Source organism: Rattus norvegicus, chromosome 10, assembly GCF_021556685.1.
Source record: "Rattus norvegicus strain SHRSP/BbbUtx chromosome 10, alternate assembly SHRSP_T2T, whole genome shotgun sequence".
Classification (NCBI taxonomy): Eukaryota; Metazoa; Chordata; class Mammalia; order Rodentia; family Muridae; genus Rattus; species Rattus norvegicus.
Window position 1 is genome coordinate 81,241,325 of NC_141543.1, and position 27,659 is coordinate 81,268,983.

Consider the following 27,659-nt stretch of genomic DNA (forward strand, 5'->3'; position numbering starts at 1 on the left):
ACAGGGTAGGTAGTTCACATCAGACAGGAGCAGTCTCCGGCTAACAGACTGCCTGGGAGTAAGCAGGTAGAAGGGGATTTGACGGCTCCTTAGAGTCTGGCCGTTGGAGTGCTCGCACATTAGTGCAAACAGTGTCCAGGTCAGAGATGGAAACATTCCATTTGTCAGCAGGAAGGACCTGCCACTAAGAAGACTACGTGAAAAGCCACATACAAACAACAACAAAACCTTCATGCCTCATTTTGTTTTTCTTTAGAGGAATACAAGGTTAAATTCATTTATAATTTAGAATAGCCAAAGAATTCTAAGACCCTTTAATAAATCAGAAATATTCAACCAAAGGCTTCTGTTCCGTTCTGTGGTTAGTAGATGAGAGGAGAAAGTGATAAGATGGGAAAAACCAGGAGGTAAACAGAGGCCTGAAAAGTTAGACGATAGAGGGAGACCTAAACTGTCACGGCTCTGACCTAAATTGGCTGTAAACTCTATAGCTGTGGTCATGATTACAGGGAAAGGGGAAGAGAAAGAGTAAGTCATTGGGAGTCTCGCCGGCTAACCTTGCGGAGGGTAAAGTTGGGAAGCTCAAGTGGGTTTGAGGATGGTCAGCTCAGGCTCCTCAACTCTCCCGATCCGCTCTGGACTCTCAGCCCTGCTATCTTGGAAATACTGGTCAAATTCCCCTGACATGTCCAGCGTGATAACTCCCATCCACACCGAGCAGTTCCTGCCCCTCACCTGTCAAACTGTCAGAAACGTCATCATTCAGGACATTCTTACCACAATTGCAAATGTCTGTTATTCAGATCCTGGAGACCATTCTTTCATATCCTGGGAGATAGCATAGCTTCCTTAGATCAGCTCTTTCAATGGGGACCTCCCTTCACTTTCCTGTAGTACCCTTAGGCCAACTGAACATAATCCTGCGAGGTTACGAAATGTATTTATAACCACTCACAACACATTGCTATCAAATGAAAGGTATCAACAGACATAAAGGTGCACTGTACGCAGTAGTAGAAAAGTATTACCTACTAGAATCTCAAGGCAGATTTCCCATTTACCCTGTTCTATCTTCCACCACGTACCTTGCTGTCTTGCTGTGGTCATATTATACTAAGTTACATAATATATTAAGTAGGAATATTCTATTCCAACATCCCAACACCCTCTTTTTCCTCCTCTTACATGACAGCACTAAGTCATGTCCAGGGCCCATAACAAAAGAAGAAATGTGAGTCCCTTTTCATCAGACTAGAGACAGCTGTTGGTTCTTCAGTATAGCAGAAGCAATTGCGAATGGCCACGTTTACTGCTACACAGTGGTTTGCTTTGGAAGATGTAGACATCCAAATGTAGTGACAGTTGTGGCATTTTGATTTCTTTAAAAAACACAGAAATAAATATTATAATGTTTTCATTTTAATCCAAGGTGTGGGATATGGGGCTGCTTCAGATTGTCCATAGCAGCTGACCATGATTTGCTTCTTGCTCTAGCAGGGGTGTGATTTTGCCAATGGCAGACAGTTTCTGGGACTGTGTGATTTTGGAATTCTGGTGACTTTTTAGAGGGTATATAAATCTTACGGCCTCAAGAGGCAGGGCGGTTGATTGGTTTCTGTCAGTTGTGGTTTGTTAGGAAATCATGCTTAAAGAAGAAGGAAGAAGAAATTCGATACCCTGATGGGTGAAGGTCAAACTTCCCCCAAGGAACACTATGCCCCTAATCATCAGAAGTAGTAATGTTGCCCCTTTCCCCTCAATCCTTTTTTCTCTCCTATCTAGTGTTAAGGGGTTGAAAGGGTAGGAAAAGGACGGGGAAGGGTAGAAGACAGAAACCACAAAGTAGCGAACACCAGCTACGGCTAACCATTCCAAGACAGTCAAGGCCAAGACAGGTTAACACTTTCTTTAACTTTACATTGTCATATACAGTCCTGGGGAAGTCTTAAAGTATGCCTGGAATTCACCTGATTATCTCAACTAAGAACTGAAGAAAAACAAAAGCTGTTTGTTGGTGGGTAACCCGAGTGTCAAAAGCTACATAACTATAGAGGAGGTATTTAGGTTACCACGTGACTTTGGTTCTAAGCTGTCATTCAAAACTGCTCAGAGCTCAAACCTTAAACATTCTATATACACATTTCCTCATTTAAAAATAGTTGCTCTCATTATTCCTCTGAGCTACTTTTTACTTTGTACCATGGACAACATATTTAGACGATTAAACTTTGCATTATGATTATTTTCCCTATCATTGTATTCCCCATTTGTCTAGACTGTCAGCTCCTTGATGGTTCTAAGTCATCCTGAGACACAGGCTCCACGAGGCTGTCCTTCAGATAGAATAATGAACTCATTTCCTTCTGTTATCCTTCAGATAGAATAATGAACTCATTTCCTTCTGTTAATTAGACTGTTGTATTGGTTTTTCTGTGAAAAATTTAAAAAGGGACTCCTGTGTGTTTGTTTGTATGAAGATGACTATACACATGTGTGCAAGTTCATGTGTGTATGTATACATGCGAAGACCAGAAATCAACCCAGAGAGGTGATGCTTGTAGACTAATGAGCCCCAGAGATCTACCTATTTCTACTTCCCCAACATTGAGATTATAGGGTGTGTCCAAAATGTTTAAATGTGGCTTCTGCCCTGGCTAGTTTTATTTCAACTTGACCTAAGCTAGAGTCATCAGAGAGATGGGAATTTCAATTAAGAAAATGCTTTTATAAGATCCGTCTGTAGGCAAACCTATAGGACATTTTCTTAAATAGTGATTGATGGGGGAAGAGCCCACACTATCATGGGTGGGGCCATTCCTGAGCTGGTGGTCCTGGAGTCTATAAGAAAGTAGGCTGAGTAAAACTATAAAAAGCAAACCAGTAAGCAGCACCTCTCCTTGGCCTCTGCAACAGTTCCTGCCTCCAGGTTCCTTCCCTATTTGAGTTCCTGTCCTGACTGCCTTCAGTGATAACTATGATGTGGAAGTGAACAACAAATAAACCCTTTCCTCCCCATCTTGCTTTTGGTCATCATGTTTCATCACAGCAATGAAAATGCTAACTTAGACAGCTTCTGAAGACCAAACTCAGGTCTTCTGAGTACTTTACCAACTGAGCCATGTCCTCAGCTCTACTCCTTCCTAGAGGGGATGTAGTCCTGCTCCAGAGCACAGAGTTGGGTAGTCCAACAGGACTGCACTTGAACATCTAGTGCACACCCCTGAGTCTGCTTACTTCACAAAATGATGGTGCTCTGTGGCAGCCACACAGAGAGGGTTCCAGAAGTTTCTTTTTGATCCGGTGTATACTGCTTTTCTTGACTTTTCTAGCCTTTTGAAAATAGTGATAGCAGAGTGGCTGGACAGAACATTAACTCAAACAAATCAGTAGCCTTGCTCTACTCAAAGGATAAACAGGCTGAGAAAGAAATTAAGGTAACAACACCCTTCTCAATAGCCACAAATAATATAAAATACCTTGTTTGTGACTAACCAAGCAAGTGAAAGATCTGTATGATAAAAACTTAAGTCTCTGAAGAAAGAAATCAAAGATCTCAGAAGATGGAAAGATCTTCCATGCTCATGGATTGGCAGGATTAATAAGTAAAAATGGACATCTTGCTGAAAGCAATCTACAGATTCAGTGTAATCCTCACCAAATTCTAGCTCAATTCTTCATAGAGTTAGAAAGAGCAATTTGCAAAATCATTTGGAATAACAAAAAACCCAGAATAGCAACAATAAAATTCTCAACAATAAAAGAACTTCTGGGGGAATCACCATCCTTGACCTCAAGCAGTATCACAGAGAAATAGTGATAAAATTGTATGGTATTGGTACAGTAACAGGCAGATAGATCAGTGGAATAGAATTGAAGACCCAGAAATGAACCAACACACTCATGATCCCTTGATCTTTGACAAAGGAGCTAAAACCATCCAGTGGAAAGAAGACAGCATTTTCAACAAATGGAGCTGTTTTAACTGTCGGTTAGCATGCAGAAGAATATAAATTGATCCATTTTTATCGCCCTGTACAAAGCTTAAGTCCAAGTGGATCAAGGACCTCCACATAAACCAGATACACTGAAATTAATAAAAGAGAAAGTGGGGAAGAGTCTTGAACACGTGGGCACTGGGAAAAATTTCCTGAACAGAACATCAATGGCTTATGCTCTAAGATCAAGAATTGACAAAGGGACCTCATAAAACTGCAAAGCTTCTGTAAGGCAAAGGACACTGTCATCAGGACAAAACGGCAATCAACAGATTGGGAAAAGATCTTTACCAATCCTACATCCAAGAGAGGGCTAATATCCAAAATATACAAAGAACTCAGGAAGTTAAGACTCCAGAGAGCCAAATAACCGCATTAAAAAATGGAGTACAGAGCTAAACGAAGAATTCTCAGCTGAGGAATATGGAATGGCTGAGAAGCACCTAAAGAAATGTTTAACATCCTTCATCAAGGAAATGCAAATCAAAACAACCCTGAGATTTCACCTCATACCAGTGAGAATGGCTAAGATCAAAAACTCAGGTGACAGCAGATGCTGGCGAGGATGTGGAGAAAGAGGAACACTCCTCCATTGTTGGTGGGATTGCAGACTGGTACAACCATTCTGGAAATCAGTCTGGAGGTTCCTCAGAAAATTGGACATAGTACTACCTGGGGTCCCAGCTATACTACTACTGGGCATGTACCCATAGGATGCTCCAACATGTAACAAGACACATGCTCCACTATGTTCATAGCAGCCTCATTTATAATAGTCAGAAGCTGGAGAGAACCCAGATGTCCTCCAACAGAGGAATGGATACAGAAAATGTGGTACATCTACACAATGGAGTACTACTTAGCTATTAAAAACAATGACTTCATGAAATTCTTAGCCAAATGGATGGAACTAGAAAATATCATCCTGAGTGAGGTAACACAGTCACAAAAGAACACAATGGTATGCACTCACTGATAACTGGATATTAGCCCAAAAGCTCAGAATACCCAAGATACAATTACAGACCACATGAAGCTCAAGAAGAAGTAAGACCAATGTGGATGCTTCAGTACTTCTTGGAAAGGGGAACAAAATACTTACAGGATGAAATACGGAGACAAAGTGTGGAGCAGAGACTGAAGGAAGGCTATCCAGAGACTGCCACACATGGGGATCCATCCCACATGCAGTCACCAAACCCAGTCACTGTTGGGAACGCCAAGAGGAGCCTGATATAGCTATCTCTTGAGAGGCTCTGCCAGAGCCTGACAAATACAAAGGCGGATGCTTGCAGTCAACCATTGCACTGAGAACGAGGTCCCCAATGGAGGAGTTGGAGAAAGGGCTGAGGTAACTGAGGGGATTTGCAACTCCATAGGAAGAACAAAGATATCAACCAACCAGACCCCCTTCCCTCCAAAAGGGCTCCCAGGGACTAAACCACCAACCAAAGAGTACACATGGAGCAACCCATGGATCCAGCTGCATATAGCAAAGGATGGGCTTTGTCAGGCATCAATGGGAGGGGAAGCCCTTGGTCCTGTGAAGGCTAGATGCCCAGTGTAGGGGAATGCCAAGGCAGGGAGGTAGGCGGGGAGGTGGGCAGGAGTGGGTGGGCGGGGGAGCACCCTCATGGAGGCAGGGGGTGGGGGAAGGAGATGGGGGATTTTTGGAGGGAAAATCAGGAAAGAGGATAACATTTGAAATGTAAATAAAGAAAATATCCAATTAAAAAATCATAAAACAAATAATGATAGAAACCCAGAAGTTCATATTATGAACAGGTCTAACTACATAAGAATCTTTTGCACAGCTGAGATAAAATTTATCATCATACTGGTTCTGTCTGAGGATAGACAAGATGTAGCTAGATATCTACATATGATAATCATGTCTCCAATCCTTGTTTGTTTGTGTCTCTGGCAGGATGTGGTCTCCTAAGCAACGTTTATAAAAGAAGGCTATAAGGCTACATAGAACTTAATCACTAAGTCAACCAATCAAGTCTATTTTAAGAATATGATTCAAAAGCCATGGAGACTTTAAATGTCTCTTCCACATTAGATCATTAGATCACCTCCTACTGTCCTTCATTTCAGAACCTATCCATCTCTGGTGACTGATGTGGGATGACTTGACATCCTACCTTCTTCACTGATGTTATATTAGATATGAAAATCCAAGTAAAAATAATCAAGTTGTAGTGACTAAATTTATAGAAAGCATGAACTGGTACAGTTCGAAGTGTTTTTAATACGAAGTGGTATTAAATATCACTCTTTCTCAATCCTAGGAATGGCTGAAAATTAATTCTAATGAGTGTTTCAGGGAGTTGGGGCAAAGAACCCCTTAATTCTACTTGGAAAAAAGTATGCTTTTAATATCTTCAGTGTGATTATGCCTCACTGATAGCACTGAGACTTATACTCCTAATTTTATCTGATGACAAGTCATACGTATTTAAAAAGTTAGAACTTGAGCGAAATAAAGAAAAGGCCAGCTTCAGAAATATAATATGTATACATCTAGAAAACTGGAAATATTCAAAGACTTGCTGTTTTCATTTGAGGTGTGAATATCAAACATAAAAGGAGAACTAACCTTGTAAAATTCAACTTATTCAATGAGGGGCAGACCTTTGCTTTACATATTTTATTTCAAATTATAGTGTACAGATATATTTGTTGATCATTAGGCCGAAACAATTTTCTTGTTAATTAGACCTTTGTGTGGGACCTCTGTTGGGGTTCTGTGTTATTCTTATGGAAATCAAGATGAAGCAACTGTTAATTCCTAGTGTTGGTTGCTCCATAGTGGACTGAGAACTACAGCTATGGCCCAATCCCAAAGCAGAACCTAGGTGTCTTCAATTCCACTGCATCCTTCCAGACAACTCCCTCAGGACTTATCAGCGGCACTTTAACTCAATATTAGAACTGCCTCAAGTTTTCGGTTTTTCCAAACTTTTATTTCACCAACTTAATAATTATGTAATTTATAGCAAGTATAACTAATTCCTTAACTGGGAACTGTGTAAAGTTCATGGTAACTCGTGAGACACCTATTAGATGCATTAGAAGCCCAAGTCCATTTGTTATATACAGAGGATGGGTGGGCTGGGTAGATGGTCAAGTGAGTTAAACAGAGAGAACGGTTGAAATAGCCTCTTTTTTTTTTTTTTAGAAAGTGAAGAGAGAGAGAATGAGAGAGAGAGAGAGAGAGAGAGAGAGAGAGAGAGAGAGAGAGAGGAGTTGGAGGAGAGAGAGAAACATTAATGACCATGGAGTCTTCAGTATTTATTAAGGGAAAAAACATTAACATTATCAGGATGACTGAAAGACAAATGCAGTTAAAAGTATTATATTTTTCTTGGTTTCCAAAGACCACAATGTTTTCTTTCTCTTTCTGAGGACTCCTTGGTCTAGCACCATCTTTCACCCAGACCTCTGCGTGCTCCCAGCATTTGTGTCTGGACGCCTTCCCTCACTCTTCTTCCATTCTGTGAGAACCCACACTTCCATAAAACCCGCACGCATGCCCAAGATCCTCCAGCGTATTTCTCCAGACCCACCGCTTCTTAATCCAGACTGCTAACAGCGACTCCCAGAAACATCTCTGCCTATCGCTCTTAAGGCAACCTGTGCTGATTTTTTTCCAGATTAAATTTTAATTCACACCTCAGAACTGGTCCTCTTCTCCATCTCCTCACTGTGAGCCTCCTCCTTGCCTCAGCCTGAAGGCTTCCTGTCCATAACATGCCAGAGATTTGTCTCCCTCGTCTTCCAAGTCTCACATGTTACTCTGCAGGCCAGCTTAGCTCACTCTCCCTGCTTCTATCACAGCGCTGAGTTCACAATGGCCGTAGAGGTTTTTCAGGTTCAGATGGCATTCACTGGTTGGCTCTTTGTTCTCCCCAACTCTCCCTGGAAGTTCTACAAGGGCAGGGATGGAAAACCCATTCTTATGCACCATGAACCTGGGAATGCTTGCTACCTAGTAGGCCATCAAAACTGTTTGGTGCATGGTTAGTGTTCTATACCTATTTTAAAGAACTTCTTTATGTAATAAAGATAAAAACATATTGTTATTATTTTAAGAAAGGAGGACTGGTATTTAAATATTTCCCCACGAAGAAGAAGTGTCTCTAGAAATATTCTTGGCCATATTCAGCTGATTAACTCATCTGCAGGACAACAGAACCGTGCACTGGCTTCTCATTAATAAAAGGACTGCTTAAAACCCTTACACAGACAGTTCTCCTAGGCAGCTGACTCATAGCTTTATTATTAGTGGTAGATGCACAGAGAGGAGGCATTGGTCTTCCTCAGGAAATACTACAGAGATCTGAAATCTAGGTCAGACAACACTGCTCTAGGAGGACTGCAAACGCCCACTTAGCTCTTGCTGCTCGCCACCGAGATAAGAGAATCATGTTTAAACAACAAAGAAGAATTACTTACTCTGCAATCATATCTGGTTAACTTACATGAGAACGAGCTATTATCATAGTTCTCTTTGGACCTCTTACAATGTTAACATGTTTCCATGGTCTGTAAGGAAGCATACAGTCAGTGTCTCCTGAGGGTAACCACTAGACAGAAAGCTAGATAATAGTTATTTTTCTGTGAGAAGTTTCATCTGGAAACCCCAGCATGGTTTTAGACACCAATTAAGTTTCTGTGGTGCTGGCGTGTCACATGTCAAGTCAGTGACTAAAGAGAAAAGAGCTCCCTGGGACATTCTTGCCCTCACGGTTTTCTGTGCTATGGTGCATGCTTAACTGTGTGCTGGGGCTCAGGTACTTGTGTCCTTCAGAATCAACACGAGGTACAGCACTGTACTCCGATGCTGCAGACCCAATTCAAATGCCCAAAGCAGTGTTGTACATGCGTGTATCAGGTTGTTGGTAAACTGTAATATTTCCTTTGAACATCTGCATGCTCATTAGACCTTTTTGGTACCGGGACATGAAAGGGTAAGGTATATATAACAGTAGACATATAAAGATGCAACAACACATTGCTTCCTCAAGCTTGAACTTACGTCTCTATTGGGCTACAAAGACTAAGGCTGGACGTATTCAGACTAGAACTTTGAGCGGTTCAGAAGACACGTAGGAAAGTGAAGGCTCACCCGTCATTTCCTACTACAGTTAAATCTAGCTCATGAATTGTGTCTGATTAGTCAATTTTAGCTCAGACATAAATGTTGGTTGTAAATTTAAAAACCAGTCCAAGCTTTAGTGGATGGCATCTCTGCATCCTAACAAGTGTTTCTGGTCCAGCTTAGCCTTCAGCTCGTGCTCCAGGCCCACTGCTGGGAGAACACTGATGACAAAGGCCACCCTGAATTGCCCGTGGTTTGGAGAGCTGCATTACGTTAGTGACCAGCTTATCTTGCAATGATTTATCATTGGATTTTGTAAAAGACAAAGACAATGGCTTCTACTCCCAAAGATTAAAAATAAAGGTAGAGTTAGAAATTCAGAAACTGCCTGAACAAAATCTGCACTCCCATTTGGGAAGCAGCACATAATTAGTTACTTCGAAAGAAAACTTCAAGACGATGAGAGGCAAGATGCCACACACATGTAATTTTTCTTTTAGTGTCTTTAGTCTGAACAAGTGAGCATGTGCAGAGCCTGTCCAGGCCATCAGAGGGAACAACTAAGCTTCTTGTTCTTCAACAGACAGCAGGCTGCACTTGATCTTGATACATTTTTCTTATCTCTGGATGACAAAAGAGCTGTGCGGTTGGGAAGAGTGAAGGGAGGGGAAACTGTGGTTCGGATATATTGTATGAGAGCAGGATCTATTTTCAATAGGAGATATGTTCAGTCTATTGCATATATATATATATTTTAAAAAAGGGTCAATGTGTTTCCTACGGAAGTCTTTGGGGATTGATTTACTGTAAGATACTTAGAAAAACCTGAAATGTCCTATTTTCTCAAGTTAATGCCAACTCACCATCTATCTCCTCAAGGAGACAGAGAGAGAGAGAGACAGAAAGAGAGACAGAGACACACACACACACACACACACACACACACAGAGAGAGAGAGAGAGAGAGAGAGAGAGAGAGAGAGAGAGAGAGAGAGAGAGAGAGAGAGCACTTTAAGGGAAAGTATAGTTTATAAGTACATACCACAGAACCTTGCAGTATCTTACCAGTGCAGACAGGTCCAAGTTCAAATAACATTTATTGCAGTGTCAGGATAGAGTATGTTATTTAAAAAATATTTTTTCCGGGGTTGGGGATTTAGCTCAGTGGTAGAATACTTGCCTAGCAAGTGCAAGGCCCTGGGTTCGGCCCTCAGTTCCGAAAAAAAATTTTTTTTCCTAAGTAACAGAAAAAGAGTGGATGGTGTGCTGCAAACACTTTAAATCAAGGTTGAGTTTGGACACGTTGTAAAACAGAACTGCCACACCCCAAGATCCCTTTGTGTTTGATGGGGAGAACTTATTCTTGTTTTCAGCCATGAAGCTGGGACAGTCATTCCATCATTGCTGGTCATTTTCTGCTATTTAATACTATTTGACCAGTTATTTTAACCAAAAGGCTAGCAAGACCATTTCTCTTACTCTTCCTTAAAGACATTGAGCTTAAAATCAACGTTAAGCCTTTCAGGAAACAGACAAAGAAGAAGACTGCTCTCCACAGAATCTTCATCAGTGACACATTTATATTAGCTTAGCCTCAGAACCACTTTTATCACTGTCTGTGCACAGCACACACACAGTGCAGTATGGATCCGCAAGGGACATATTACTGCTAACAGCCCATCCAGCCATTTGGTTATCGTTATATAGTTAATGACTTTTTAGGATAATAACTCTGATACAGACAATAAAATGCCTTAATTAGTTTATCATCCCTTTTTCTCCGAGCACAGATCTAGGCCATATTTGACTTTATGTGAGGGCATGGTACAATGCTACTCTGAAACTGGGTCCCTCCTTTCTTGGTTCTAGAAGCCCAGGTAGCTCCTAGATTACATGAGCAGATGAAATCATTTAGAGTAATTTTAAATAAAGAAAAATGGTAAAGCCACAGGATACCATGGGAGCAATAGATAATAAATAACAAATGAGATATAAAACTTTGCAAATAACAAAATGGCACAAAAGGGAGAATCTGTACATGTGATGTTTAGAAAGATGGGAAGAAGATGGGATCAACTTTGTTTTTAAAAAAGTGTTCATTTGTGTGTGTGTGTGTGTGTGTGTGTGTGTGCGCGTGCGCGCGCGCTCAAGTGTGAGGGCACGCACTTGCCTTAGGGGTTTGGTCCTTTCCTTCCTCCCTACTTGAAGCAGGATCTCTAGTTTGCTGCTATACTTTTTACACTGGAGATCAGTTGCCTGCAAGTTTCTAGAAGATTCTCTTATCTCGCATCCCATCCTCTCTGGACCTTACATGGGCTCTAAGGACCTCAACTCTGAGTGTCAGACTTGCCCAGCAAGGACTGTTACTCATTGAATCATCTCCCTGGCCTGGCAACTCTGCTAGAATGGTGGGCATTAGAAAAGAAAAGCTTCCCCACTTTATGGGGGAGAGAGGCAGAGACAAGTCAGGGAACTCATTCGAATCATGTAATTCTTAACAGCCAGAGGCAGGACTTGAATGTAAGTCATTTGGGTCTGGAGTTATCAGCCACTATACCTTTAAAATATAACAACAACAGCAACAGCAGCAGCAGCAGCAAGAACAACAACAAGCCCTGTAAAGATGTTTTGAAAAGTAGAAATCAAAAATCGAAGGTTACAAACCATAGCTCCCTCTTGATGGTAGGCTGTGCCCAAGTGTTTTTAATGGTGTATTCTATTGTGTAATCTTTCAACAAAAAGTCTAACACCACTCATATGTCAGCAGAAGACAGAGTAAAAATATTGCTGGCCTAAGCTTTTCCTTCTTATCTTAGCGATTCTCAATTTAGAAGAGAGTGTGAATGTAGAGAATGTCAACTTGTTGACAGCTCTCAGAGCACAGCTCTCAAGAAGTCCCAGGAATCTGGACACGGGCAGGGGTTCTTAAAATTAAGTAGCTTTTGGCATATTCTAGAGAATCAGTGTGGATTCAGGTGAATCTTATAAGACTTCTTTATTTTTTATTTTGCATATTTGTATGTGATATATTTTGACATGTACATATGTAGTGTAACAATGCGTTTGCCCGTTTCTGAGCTGTATGTATGGCAGCATCTGGAACCCAGCTTTTCAATATGCAGCATTCTATAACGTTTTCCATAATCTTGTTAAGTTTTGCATCGCAGTTACACAGCTGATATTTATAAATAAGTTCCCAGCAGACACTGAAATGCCTTATGACTCACAGGAGATTCAACTGACATTCGAAACAGCATTGCTGAATGTCTCTCTGTCTTCCTGATCTCCAGGAAGTCGGCTCTTAGAGGTAGGTCAAAATGCTTACACTCACAGCCCACCCTTTCTCATGCATCTTCTGGATCACAGCATTTAGTGCTGGTAATCAGTCCTCAGGAATTCTCTCCTCCTTAGAATCCCCTCCCCAGCAATCAGCTCTTCATTTAATTCTGCCAGCTTGAATGCTCCCATCTGGCCCCTTTGCTGTCTCTTCTGAGCTGTGTCAGAGGACCTCTCCTTCTGTCACATCCATTCTCTGGGTGTCAGGGCTTCAGCGATCACAGACACACTCCTTTTCTCTCATCCAGAGCTCTGCAGCCTGACCGTGCTCCCAGCCCTTACTACGTCTACCCATTCCTCAGTGTTTCACCCACTAGGGCTGTGTTCCTCCTTCCTGAAAATGTCTTCTTTCGCTGACATCCTTGATTGTTAACAGTTTTGAAATCTCCATGAATCCAGCTGAAAAAAAAAAAAAACCCAGCTTCTTTTTCAGTTGTTATTTGCTCTGACACAACTACCTCTGTGAAGTTACTGATTTATTTATTCAGTACTCCTTACTGATGCCTGCTAAGGTACATTCTGGATCTCCCCTGATGATAAAGTAGTTCTAATGGGAAGCGAGTCCTGTTAGAAAAAGCACATGAGCAGATCGAGTGACTACAGTCATGATGCTGATGAAAAGGTGGCATGGGATGAGAGAATGGAGTAGAATGGAGGCGGGGTTTGTGGAAGAAGGGGATTTCATTCTGGGCAGGTGGGAGTGCCAATGCCATAGGTTTGGTAGATGTAGGCTTAGTATGTCTGAAGGACTACAGAAAGACGAATATGGCTAGTAGAGTGACCAACATATCAATTAACTGTTAAGGCCCTGAATGAAGAACCTAGTAAAAGCCAGTCAACACCCACTGCTGAGCAGACAGAACATCCCAAGGCATAGCTCTCATTACACTTGTTCTCTGCTCCAAAAGCACCAGTATCTCCTCATTGTCCACTGAACAAAAATCCTCCATGACACTTTGTAGTTTACAGACAACTCCTTTTCAGTTACTTCTTTTTATTATTTGCGCTGAAGACAAAGGCCTGAAAAATGATAGTCTAGGAATCAAATCTGGCCCATCACCCATTTTTTTTTTATAAATAAAGTTTTATTGGAACATACCCTAACAGTTTCTTATTATCAATGACTGCTTTCCTGCTACAATGGCAGAGTTGAGTGGTTGCAACACAGACACAAAAGCCATTTTTTTTTTAAGGTCACCAAACCTAAAAAATAATTTGCTGAACCAAGTTGTTAGCAAACGAATTTTAGCAAGTTTCTTACTTATTCCTAACCTTACATTTGCAAAGCAATTCCTGAATTCCACCTTCATGATCCTTTCTGTTCCTCTGATAATTCCTCTCTGAAGCTGTCCGCACCCTAATCCTCAGAACCCACGCTCTGTGATGTCAGATTCGAGGGAGGAGTCAGGCTGATAATCATATGATCTGACATCGCTAGGACTGCACGTGCTCAAGCTAATGACCCAGGGCCTTACAGGAGGGGCTGGAATTAGAAGGCCCAGCTCTGGAATGAACGCTGTGTAAAAAGCTGCACTTGGCCAGCTGGCTTTGAAGACGGAAAGGCCAGAGGCCAAGCAATGTGAGCAGCTAGAGAGTCTCGAAGAGGAAAACACAAACAAACAAACAAACAAACAAACAAACAAACAAATCCTCAAGAACCTCTAAAAGAGCACAAAGCTTTGCCAAACCTCAATTTAAGCCTAGAGAGACCCATTTTGAACTACAGGCTTTTAGAAATGTAGGGGCATAAGTTTGTCGTGTTTGTGGTAACTTGTTACAGCATTTATGGGAGACAAATGCTATTTCCCTCCTTTCAAATCCATGAACACCTGAAACTCCTCCGTGTGTCTTCCACTCGACTGTTGTACGGTACGCTTACCCATTCGGTTCTGTCTCTACAGGGCGAGCCCCCTGAGGGAGCAGCATGACTCATTTCACCCTGGCATCGGTTATGATGAAAACCACAGGTGCCTTGTCCAGAGCACGACATCGAGAAATGGTAACTGATGAATGCTTAGTACATTTGAAAATTTGAAATGCACAGTGTCCAAGAAAGCAATTAGAAAGAATTAAGGAGAGTATCTGTTAAAAATTCACAATTTGCTAATAATGAGGAATGAAGCTTGGGCGCTCACCGGGGGCAAACACAAATGAATCATGCTAAAATGTTTTTCCAGTGGGGGTTTTCACAGTAGGACTCAGAGGACAAAAGGAATGAAAGATAAGGGCATTTCAATTATTGCCAGATTATAAAAGGTTTGTGCCTGCACACGATGAGAAGACACAGGGTACATGCAGGACAGATGAGTGGACCACTCTGCCAGTATCGTCTGGGAACCTGATACGCTCGTGGCATCTTCTAGCTCTGCAGCAAAAGCTCGTATACAACGACAGGCAGCTCTGGAGACCAAGAAATAAAGAGAACTGGGAAATGACTCACTTTCATACTAGGGTTTTAAGATTCTCTTCACTTATAAAAGCAAATCAATCCTTTCTGTATTTGCACGGCGGAGTCATCTGTTTCCTTGTATACGAAGAGGTTTCCATTCCCCAGGTTAGAAGGAGGCTGTGTCCTTGCAGGGGAAGGTGACTTTTGTTCCTTTCTGCTCATTATGGGTGAGATAACTTACTAAGGAGCTCATTCATCAATCACTGAGCAGCAACCCTGTGTCAAGTGCCTTGACAGGTGCAGGAGGACTGCACTGCCTGACACACTGTCATATGGTAAGGTGGAAAGCTGTGTCTCTGGGGAAAATTCATGACAGCATTTCTTACACAGCAGTGGCTGTCTGCTCCTGGAGGCTGCTGTCTTAATTAAACCCGGAGAGGCTACCCTCTCCTCCTCTTACACTTCCCTCTGTTACAGAGAGTAAAGGGGAGCAGAGGGGGTGTTTGTAACTTGTGACTCTGAAATTTGAATCAAAGCCTTAAGTATATAATATGTCTCTCATTCCAATAGAAGACAATTTTGTATTCCCAAGGAACTCTGTATTTGCTCTTAGAGAGGCCATTTCCTCACTCAGGAGTTAGAAGAAACTGAGTGCTATTTTCCTTTGTGGTGTAATCAGTCATTACACACAGCAGCTACTGAAAACATACCTGCATAGCCTCCCACATTCAGTAGGAAGGGAGCCTGGCAGTGATCAGGGGAGTCCTTTCTGTAAGACCTCATAGGGCTCCCACTGTGTGTGGGGCATAAGTGAGGTCTTCTCTGTGGAGTGGCTCGGGAAGGTTGAAGGCTTCAGCCAGACTGTCCTCAGATCCTTGCCATGTGAGTCTCGCAACAAAGCAGTTCAATTCTTTGAACCCTTCCAGGAGTAAGAAAGGCCAGCATAAAGCAGACACTAAAGTCCTGTACGATGCAATCAGATAAGTCCTGTCAGCAGGACATACCTGGCTACAAGCAGACAGGAGATCCTGAGCATGTTCTAAGGAGGGGATTCTACCCGACCATTACCATAGGAAACACAGGCCCTGGGAGCCACCCACAGAGTCTGCCTAACACATGACTTCAGACTTTTCTCCATGCTATGTCATGTCAGAACTTACTTGCTTTATTATTACTACTTTAAATGTGCTTATTTTTAATTATGTTTAATAGTGTGTTAATAATTAACCCCGGCTATAGTATTTTGGACACATTTTAATCTTAATATAAGTTATTTGCCTATCTTTTTGCATTTGTTTAAACTGTAAGTTCATCACAGAACTCTGTGAGGTTCCCCTTCGCTGAGACTGTAATTTTACACTGTGGAGCTAACCTCTTAGAATGTGCTGCATGCGCTCCTGTCTAGTCTTAATCGCCAGAGCAGCAGGCTAAGGGCCCTGGAGACCGTGGCTGTGACGGCCTGGCACGCAGTAGTTAAATTCTGACTTGCTTTGGTCCAAGTGGATTCTTGCTGCTTCAGCGCGGCTTCTTCTCATGCCCATTTCTACCATCACTTCTGTCACTTCTGTTGTCGTCACTCACACACATACTTCCTGACTGGGAGCCTTCACCCAAGGCCTTCTTTGCTCACGCTGTCAGGTTCATTACGTTGGAAGATGAAATGATCTTCCACAGACAGACAGACGGGAACCACGCAGTCCCGACGAAGGGTGCCGCGCATCCAGTTAGGGACGGACACACGTGAGGCAGGTGACATTGTTCCTCTACCAAGTCTCATTTCAAAAACTAAGGTGAATGGCCGTGACTCTTTACTGCAGCTCCTCATGCTGCGGTGACTCCTCACCACAGAATTATTCAATTGGTAATTGATAACTGTCATATTTCTACTGGAATATGACATAGTTAGGAATAGTATTGTAAACATCTGTGTGTTCCAGGAGGCGCAGGCAACCACTGTGAAAGGGGGTCGCCATGCACACTGCTCTGTGAATACTGCATCCATGGCTCCAAGGCACTGCGTCTGTCTTGCTGTGGGGTTTCTATGCTGTTTTAAAGTCCTTTTTACATTAAAGAGGTACTTTACAGCGCAGAGGTAATAAATGATTTCTCTTGAGGAAAAGTTCAGAAGTTTCAAAGGGAAACAAAACACAGTCTCCCGGTTCTTTCTGAGAAGGCCACTGTTATCACCGTTAGAGACTGTGTCTGATCTAACACCACCCAACCTTCAGGAGCAGTCACCTATTCCTGCATCCCGGCTAGGCGTATCTAAGTCATAAAAATTAGACAAACTGTATTTTGTTCAATGATTTTAATTAAAAACCTCCCTCTAACGCAGCCTTATAGAGTGCTTTGCATTTTGAAGAACACTTTCACCCCAAACTCCTTAATCCTTGAGATGACCCTATGAAGAGGATATCCCTTCTTCAGAGTCATAAAGCTAGACTACTGAGATAAATCGGACTTCCCAGTTCTTAGCTGCAATGACTGTAAGACTATATGCTACAATACAGTTCTAAAAACGAGAACAACAGAATGTCTTAACTATGCCCTAGTCACACTAAAAGGACTGAACCTAGAGACTTAAAACACTGTCCTTTCTAAGCTTGTGACTGAAGTAAATTGTCTGAGTCTTAATCTTTTCATGTTTTTACTGTGTGTGTGTGTGTGTGTGTGTGTGTGTGTGTATGTGTTTTACACCCACTAGTGAAAGCATATGTGCCTTTTGCAGAGCCCAGAGGAAAAAATACAGAAATACGGTATCTCGCTCCATCATTATCTGCCTTGCTCCCTTGAGACATGGGTTTCTTACTCAGCCTTGAGTTAGGCTATGAGCTAGGAACTCCCAGACATCCTCCGTTATTCTCTTCCCAAACTCTAGCACCAGTATTACAAGAATCCACACAGACATGCCTTTGTGTATGTGTGTGTGTGTGTGTGTGTGTGTGTGTGTGTGTGTGTGTGTGTGGGCGCACCAGGGATTTGAACTCGGTTCCTTAAACTTGCTCAGCAAGAGCTCTTAACTCACGCCTTCTACAGGACACAGTACCTACCTCACGGGGTAGCTAGAGAAGCTAAAGTAGCCGTTAACATGTAAGCCTGTAAGTTATAAAACTTAGCAGACCTTCTATATCAATGACACTGGTTTTAAAGATGATATTTAAAATGTGATATTAATATTGTTCTGAAGGCAAGGCCTGAACTTTTGGATCTAAACTGAATTGTTTCATTATATTAAGCAATTATGAAAGATGTTATGAAAACATTTTAACACAGCTGCCACCCATTTAGATAAACTGTTAATTCTTTGTCCTCATATAAATTCTGGAGAGCACCTATTCTATTATCTCAACAGAATGCCTTCAGTTTGAATGGAGACTTTTACAGATCTTGGGAAAAAAACATTTCTGTCTGGTCCTTGAGGCATTCTGTGATTAAAATTAGTTTTTCAAAAAACATTATGGAAGAGTGCTTCTTCCCTGTTTCTTGCTATCACTACAGAACATCCAATGCCTTCTGTGATCTTGGAGCAGTCTCTGTATTTGTTCTCCCTTCCTGTTTGAAATCAGTGTGTGTGAAACTCTCCTAGCCCCATTCATGCCAGGGTCTACAGGCTTCTTATTTGATTAAATCCTAGACTTTGTACATCCTGCAATCCCCTTGACAACCTTATCCCTGCGTTGAGAGAAATGAAATCTCTCTTGTCTAGCCATGCCTTAATAACTTGAGGCTACTGATAGTATACATGATTAAAGTGTAGATCTGAAATACATTCCTGGAAATGATCTTCTAGGAAAACCCATCATACGTGGAAGCTTTGGGACTGACTCACAGTAGAAAATGGCTTGCATATATTAAATAGTTTCTTGATTTTATGACTCAAAGGCTGTATATATTTACTTCCTAGGTGCAACAGAAAATGGCAGATGCTTCTATATATTTGATAGTATTGAATATTTTCAGCATCCAATTTCTCAGAAATTTGTTTAATAAAAACAGCACATATTTGTCAATTGATTGATATGCAGATGGGTCAATAGGGAGGCATGTAGCTGTCTTAAGATCCAGGATGATAAGAGACAAGTGTTCATTGCTGTCAGACTTCAGGACATTCATTAACGTAACACACATAGATACCAGGCTGAAGCACCGATAGTGAACTTCAGGTTTTCCAGCATCTAAAATGCCAGGGAGCAGCACAAATATCTCTAAGATGAAGTATTCTTTGCTACTCCAAGTCCAGCCCAAGTGACTGCCATCCCCACCCACTAGCTTTCCTGTTTCCTTCATTCTTGTTACTCTTACACTGCAGTGTAAGAATTGTCCAAAAAGCTTTTGAAATGTAGGTCATATTATTTGATCGCTGCTTGAAACCATCAATGGCTTCCTGTGACTCTTAAAATACAAGACATTCCTTTCCGTGTCCTATAAAGCGGTTGCCCTACATCTCTAGCCTTATCTCATGGTACTCATCTGCCTGCTTGTATCTGGTGGGTACACAACTTTCGTTTTTACTATCCCTCACACATTTCAGGGTTATTTCTGCCACAGAGCTTCTGTAACGGCTGGAGAAACCCTTCCCATTGGCTTTCTTCCAGCTGAGTGTGGACTCCAGTCCCAACTCTTCCAAGGGACTTTCTGTGTCCACCAGTCTTAAGTAGCATCTCCATTTAGTTGCTTTCCCCAGCATATCAACTGGTTTTCTGCTGTGTGTAACATTTACCTCCTTCTGGAATTAGGGTATTTGCTTCTTCGATCATTTGTTTACAACTTTACCAGCTACATTTACACTGGATGCTGAAGAGTAAGGTTCAGCCTATGAATGATACTTTAGGCACTTTGGGTTTGATATTGTTATTTTAGTGACTGTCCCACTGTGGACGTTCAGCAGTTTGTGCAAGAATGAAATGGATCTAAATGACTGCCTTTTTAAAGGGGTATGCGTTTCTCTTTTCTTTTTTTCTTTTTATTCTGGAAATAAAAATTTAACTCCGAATGAAATGGTTTTTCCTTGAAGCTAATAATATTTAAATCATTCAAAATAAAATTCAGTGCATTTTCTATTAGAACCATATAGACCATTCAATTCAATTTCCAACGATACAAGGAAATGTATGTTTTCCATTTCTTGGATGGTTAGAGTCTGTGAATATCTACAGCCTTAAATATCCGACTCTAGAAAATGAAGTCATCAGAGAAGAACTGACCCCCACAATGACAGCTTAGCCTTTCTCTTGGCTGACACAGTTCCAACAGGCTGTGAGTGAGAAAGCACTCCCTCTGGCCAGTTCCAAGAGAAGCAGGAGACATAGCCCATGTGACTCTTTAGGACCAATACAAAACAGTATGGTTGACATCCACTAAAGGACATGGTATTTCCTTGACAAATCAGACTAATAATACAAGTGTGCTATCAGGAGAAATGAAAAAAAAAAGATGTAAGCAGCAGGTACTGAAGACTGGGATGAGGAGATGTGAAGTGTGAACTTGGGATTTGAGAGAAAGGAGGAATCTAGGAAAGGTCATGAGAGCATTTAAGATGTTAGACCCTGTCTTTCCCCTATGTCATGAGACATTTCTAACTGGCTCATACAGCTTTCATTTAGCTTCTTTGCTATGTGTTACACATTTTTAAAAAACAAGTTATTGAGTTAGAATTGGTTTTGATCTTGGAAAGGATGTGGAAGCCCTTGGGGATCTTGATAGTTAGTAAGGTGTTAGAGTTACTTCTCAGAACATAAAAAGAAGAGAGACGTTAACCCGGCACGCTACTTTTAAGAGTTTAATTACTAAGTGGTTAACAGTTGTACTACTCTAGCTGGGCTCACTTCTCAGCACCATCAGGGCAGCTTACAAACACCATGACTCCTGTTCTAGGGGCTCCGATGGCCTCTTCTGACCTTAGTGGGTATCAGACACACACGTGGTGCACAAACAGACATGCAAATAAGACACTCATCTACTTGCAATAAAGGTAAATTAAATCAGAAGAGATAAACGATAGCTAATTAATGACAGAAACGAGAGAACTGACGCAAGCTGCTCACAGAGCCCAGTGTATATAATTGGAGGGTCAGTGTTGCAAAAGGGAAAGGTTCTCCTTATTCTCATCTAGCTGGATAAAATTTAATTAGTCAACCAATTTATAACATTGGACTTTTATATTTTTATAAGAAATGCTGTAATCAAAATATTTACATACATATTTTTTATTACTTGCTTTTTAAAAATACCAATAGTTGAGATTAGTGAGTTAAAATATGTGATTAAAAACATTTTTATCATTAAAATTTTTCAAAAGATCTTGTGTATATGCGCATGTGCGTGTACGTGTATGTGTGTGTATTCTCAAGAATATGGGGCCAAATTACATCCCCACCTGTAGTTGATTGTTTACTTTCAACTTTAATTAGTGGCAGGCCCAGATGGCTCCTCATTTTTTAAATGACTAATATATGAATAATTTAAGAGAAAGGAAAGTATATTCTTTATGGAATGATTCATGTCCCCTGCTTCCTTTGCCCAGTGCTATTTAGGCCCTTGTGGGTGTAGAAAATTTAGCTTTCACTGCATCTCAGTTTTGTGAAACGCCGAAGATTAAGACTCCAGCTATGACTCAGCTGGTGTGTGGACACCCTTCTCCCCCAGTCTTTTACAGTGCACTCCCAATAGTAAGTCACAACTCAAGCATTCAGGCAGAATGGAAAGGTTTAAGCATAACTATGATCTTAATTCTAAGCTCACTTCAGTCTTGACATGTATGTTTTCTTGCTTTAATGCAGTAAGCTTTCTCAATAATCATATATTAGTATGTATCTGTTTATAAGAGCTTGAATGAGGTATATATGTAGCTATGCTACATAGTTCTATTGGTTTGGACTGATGAATGGATATAGGGACTTGTTGTCACCTACTCATAGGAGCAGGTTGGGGATGGGCACAAGAGCACATACGTGCAGTTGGCAATGAGCTAGGACTAGGTGTGACTGTGTAAAGTCACATGTACTTGGTGCTACCTCTGACGTTAATGTCGGTGTGCTCCCCTGTATGTACCGATATAAAGCATTGCCTGTGCTTCTCAAGAGGTCAGCATCCACTTGCCTTCCACTTGACAAAGAATCTGGGGGAAGTCTGCAGATTTCACCGAAGCCAATGGCTATCACAGAAGAGTGAAAACACCTTCTCGCTCCTTGGCTGTGCTGTACTTTACTCATTAGCTTTCAATCCGGGGCACAGGAGTGCATTCCTGCTGGGGCCCAGTTTGCCCATAATTACTACTGCTGTTCAACAGAGGAAGTAGCAGGTCGGCCCTTCCTGCTTTCCCTTGATTGACGTCCTATCTGCCCCACCCTGAAAAGGGATGAGGATTCCTCTGTAATCTTCTCCCTGTTTTTATATCCTACTTTTCATTTCTATGAAAGCTTGAAGGTGGGAAATTAAACCATTCTTTGGTTCTGAGCCAACCTTCAGCAGCCAAGCCATCTCTTCAGCCCTTACAGAAACACACGGGAAACTCAGCGAGTTCTTATTGTATCAAAGGTCTCCTATGGGGTAACTGGCAAGGCATTTTAAAAACTATTTTAAATCAGAACTGAGCATTTTGCCTTTATTTCATAATAATTTGCCGATGTGCACGTCAATCAAACGAAGACCACTGCTCTGAAGCAGTCGTGACCTCACATGAAGATTACACTAAGGGGCCACAATGCTATTGGCCACGCAGATACTGATGGAGATTGGGAGAAGCATTTCCGGAGTTCCGATCCTGACTGAGATGTCTGTATTCCCTCTTTACTGTCTTACTAAACACAACAGAACAGAGCAGAGATTTCCGTGGTCACCAATAACAGCTGAAAGGTGAGGACACAGACACTGCTGTAGCTCTCCCTGGTGACCACTCTAACAGAAAAGCAATACTGCTGTGTGTTTGATATTGAGAAGAGCGCTCATCTACCCCTATCCAAGTGGATCCAAGCTGAATGAAGCCCTAGACAACAGAAGACTTAGCAGACGGAAGGGAATTTAAATTACTTACTGGACGTCCTCACCACGCCACACCAGTACAACTCAGCAGCAGGGAGCACCCCCAGCTCCACGGAGCAGTTAACAAGCATTCCCTTGAACCCTCCCATCTTTACACGAAGCAGCAGTTAAGTCATTTGCCCCACAGAACCGTGGATGAACAGCTACTGTACTCACTGGAGCACCTCTGGAAGCTCAGAGACTACAGAGCACAAATCTTCACGGATTCACAAACACCCTGACATTTGTCTGCACAGGCACTCTGATGAGGATTTGATGGCCATGCTTACAATGATGCTACACATGGGAGCCTAGCATGGTTTCAGAAGTCTTCTGAAAATGGATGCAAAAGTGCATGTCATTCAACACTCTGGAAGGGGGATTTCATCACAGTTCGGAGGAATTGATAACCCAGAACATTCAGGACTGTCTTCCAGACAGTCTTCTGAGTTTGTTTTAAAGACGTAAGAACCAAGAAAACATCCTACAGGTTTCTGAAGAAGAATTTTAGTGTAACATCCTAGGATGTATTTATATTGAATGAAAGTGGAGACCATTGCCCAAGTGAACATCTGAAGTTATAACTTGAAATGAGAGCTAAGGCAAAGGAAACGAGGTTGGGCTTGGCTCACTGGGCTACTTCACTCTAGTAATTTCCTCTTTCCTGTTATATACATTAAAAAAAGCCACTGCTTACAGCAAAAGGCAAAGGACCTAGGTTTCTGTGAATCATTAAAGAGGTATGCCCTATAAAGCTGAAAGGAACTGACAAAAATGCCAGCATCAACAGCTACACTTCAAAGAAGACAGCAAAGAAACTGCTGGTTTACACGACAGGGCACACATGATCTTGTAGAGGATAAAAAGTGCACACATCAGTTTTCTGTTCTCTTCCAAAGAGATTCTGCTGAACTTTAAATATTTTCTTTGAATAATCATGTTTGACAGAGCTAATGGTTAATGTGAGTGAAGTAATTAAAACTAATGACAACAATATCCACTGGGTTATGTATAGGCAGGTGTTTCCCTCTACTGTTTCCACACAAGCATAAAAATGTTTACACACAGAACACTAGTCCATAAATATCTATAAGAAGCGATTGAGTTCAGCCCCTCCTAAAACGCACAGAGATATCCTCTATATAATCAATTATTAAGTTTTCTGGATATATAACTTTATTTTTAAAAATGTATTAGGTTACATAAAAATTTAAACATATACCTGTTATATACAGTGAACAGACAATAATTTAGAAGCATGGCTTCCAATCTTCACTAATGTATCTTTTTGTTTGTTTGTTTGTTTTATTGGATATATTTCTTTATTTACATTTCAAATGTTATTTCCTTTCCTGGTTTCTTGTCCATAAGTCCTCTATCCCCTCCCCCTCCCCCATAGGGTGTCTCCCCCCATCTACCCCCTTTATGCCCCCCCCCGACATTCCCCTGAACTGGGAGTCCAACCTTGGCAGGACCAAGGGCTTTCCCTTCCACTGGTGCCCCAACAAGGCCATCCTCTGCTACATACATATACAGTTTGAGCCCTGGGTCAATCCATGTATAGTCTTTGGGTAGTGGTTTAGTCCCTGAGAGCTCTGGTTGGTTGGCATTGTTGTTCTTATGGTGTTACAAGCCCCTTCAGTTCTTTAATCCTTCCTCTAGTCATAAGTTATCAAAGGGCCTGTGAATGTTAGTTCACCAAGCAGCAATGCTACTTACCAGCCAGATTTATATCCACAACTTAATATTCTGACAATTAGGAGAATATTCTCTCTCTCTCTCTCTCTCTCTCTCTCTCTCTCTCTCTCTCCTCAGCATTTGCATGCCTACCTACATATCCATCTACTTATCTGCCCTTCCAACCTTGGATCATCTACCCATCCCTTCAGTCACTCGTGCATCCCTGCTTAGAGAAGAAGATCAGGAGTGGGATGGACAGCGGAGTGCTCAAGGAACCCTACAGTAGGTAGTGATGCTACGGGAAGACACAAGGACAGCACGCTGTTCTGCTAAATGCCACATGTTAACTGACATGGGGGATGTCATGCAGCCATCATGACTAACTTACTTATATCTGATATCTTCTAATGTGGGAAGTTAGATTCTACAAAGGTAACCACAAAACTAACTTCTGCCACCCGATCTTTTAAAATGTGATCATGGTACCTGTCATCCAGCATGGGGCCTGAGCCCCAGAACTGGAGTCTGCGCAGATGGACAGAATATGCACATTTTGCTTCCTAAGGCCTGCATACTCATGACTCTCACTTTTGTAGGAATTCTATGTGTAGGTAACAATGCCCAGTGCGCTTGGGCTAAAGACTTTACCTATTAATATTGTGTTCTCATGAACCACAGTTTTCTTATTTCTCCTCTTTTCATACTTTGGACATGTTATTATTGACTTTTATAAATAATGTTAGGGTTAGGAAAATCATATATAATATTTATTGCAGGGAAACAAATGGTATATTGAAAATAGTTACTAAAAGTTGAAATTCTCATGAAGAGCAGACATGCCTGAGGGACTGAATGAGGGAAATGTAGAAATGTCTAGTCATCTGGGTGCTCTCTGGGGACTCTGGGCTGGTGCTGGGACTTACTTAGAAACTGGCCTGCTTCTCCTGTGTTGACTTGTGAGGTCCCTAGTTCTGATCATACAATTCACAGGCAATGCTGTTGTCTTGGCCTAAGTCAGCAGCTCTGAAGAGCAGGGAACTGATCTGGTTTCTCCACAGCCCTTCCATGAGTTACCCAGCTTACTGCCACAGTCTGCTCTTAGTTGTTCCTGTTTATAATCTTTTCTTAAAATCCCCTCATGGTTTGTTCTGTTTGGTTTGTCTTTGATTTGGTTTTGTGACAAAGGTCCTCAATACTTATCCTAGTCTGTGTTAGCAATTGTTATGTAGCCCAGTCTAGCCTTAAAAGCACTCCTCCTGCCTTTAGATATAAGGCACCATGGCTGGCTAAGTCTCGTCAGTCCTTTCGATGTCATTGTTGTCTGGGAATCTTCTGTTGAATTGGTCTGCTCTGGTCTGCCTCAGTATTTTGGGGTTAGAGCCCTGTGCCACCAGGCCCCATTTAACCTCATTTGATGTTACGGCCCCTGTGGTATGCTTTTAAAACCTTCCTCAGCACTGGTTTACCGTCATACTTCCAGTGTGATTATCCTTCATACTTCTAGTGCGATTATTTTTTATTTTTACTTTTTTTGCTATTTATTTTCCAATGTCAAAGATACTTTGGAAGAGAATAGAAGTAATGACATGCATTAATTCGCTCTCTTCAGTTTGAATATATTGAGATCTTGAGCACTTTAAATAAAGCAATACTTTCTCCAGAACCCTCATGTTTGTGTTTTTAATAAGTAGTATCAATATTACTATAGACAAATATATTCCATGCAATTAAACTATCAGAACTAAGGTTTTTCCTCTGCTTTGTTTAACAAATTATAAGAAGGAGGAGAAGGAAGAAGAGGAGGAGGAGGAGGAGGAGGAGGAGAAGATAACGATGATCACTTACAGTCCATATCAAGTACGGCACGGACAGACCTAAGAAGTTCCTTGGATTCCAGAAGCAGGGGTGCTGGGAAGTTACGTCCGTTCCTTCCCAGCAGCGGAAGCGAGGTCTGAGAGGCAAGCACAGCTCTTCTTTCACTGCATGGGCAATGAGATGGCCTTGAGCATATGCATAGCAGTGACGCCTGTCTCGGCTAAACCTCAGTCTGTCCTTTATGTCTGCACAAGAATATTTCTATTCCTAGGAACACTGGATCCATAGAGCTATACAAGAACACAGTCACATAGAATAAATAGTATTTCTGGTTTTCCTTGTTTATTTTATAGGAAATAGGCATTTGAACAAATACTTTGACTTTATATTTCAGAAGGAAGTAAATGAAGGATAGCCTACATCCTAAATTGTTTGCTGGTCTTTTTATTTCATTTTGTAAAATTTAAAATTAAACATGTAAACATGAGTTTATTAAACAGATCTTTTCTATTGCTTACAGTAATATTAAATAAAATATGGTGCATGTACATTCACTTAAGAAATTACCTTTTTAGTTCTCCCTTTTGTTGTTCCTAACTACAAAAAAAACCCTGAAAGGCTTTATGCAAATCTTCTTATAAGATATTTCATTTTGCTTTTTATTAATATACTTTCTTCACTGATAATTTCATACATGTAGATAATGCATTTTGGTTACGCTTCCCTGGTCAGCCTTCTTGCTTCCCTCCAACCCGTGGAGCTGGCAAGCTTCCATTTTCCTTGTCAATCTCTTTCTCGTATTCATCATTTTTCATTATTTTTGTGTCCCAGAGTCTAATTCTACTGCCATATGAAATCAATGCATTACGATATAATTTAAAATGCAACCTTTTCCTGGGAAAATCATAGTAAATCTTTTACTTGAAGACAGATGACTTTATTGAAAATAAATCATGATCTACAACCAGCATCTTGAACATGATGGCATTACCTGACCAGGGTCAGCTTAAGAATTCTCCAATACAAACGCAGGGCCTCTACTCTGTGTTGAATGGCCATGGTCCTACTCACACCAAAGAGTGAGCGAGACCATAACAGGGTTTAGCTTTGAAGACACAGCAGAAGTTGCTTACTGTAGCTATTTCAAGTGGGTTTCCCCCTAAAAAGTGTTTTAAAAATTGGTTTTGATATAGTAAAAGTGAAAATGAGATGTAGGGGGGTACGTATAACATATGAAAGGGAAAGATTGCACTGAACATTCCAGACTCCTTGCTAAAACAGTATTCATAGAATCCACAGAAATAAATTACAAGTACTAT

At 41.3% G+C, this 27,659-nt stretch overlaps 1 protein-coding gene across 12 annotated transcripts in view; it reads right to left on the bottom strand.

Annotated features, from left to right (window-relative positions):
• The window catches only part of Stxbp4 (syntaxin binding protein 4), a 159,257-nt gene that overhangs the window by 31,085 nt on the left and 100,513 nt on the right, over positions 1 to 27,659 (bottom strand). For 7 of the 12 annotated variants that reach the window (XR_015630624.1, XR_015630626.1, XR_015630623.1 and 4 more), the window contains 1 exon segment: positions 26,371 to 26,504. Coding sequence is in view for 7 of the 12 variants with exons in the window: in XM_087572136.1 (XP_087428262.1) it covers positions 26,371 to 26,504 (134 nt within the window). In the remaining 5 variants the exon portion in view is untranslated. 12 annotated transcript variants of the gene reach the window in all.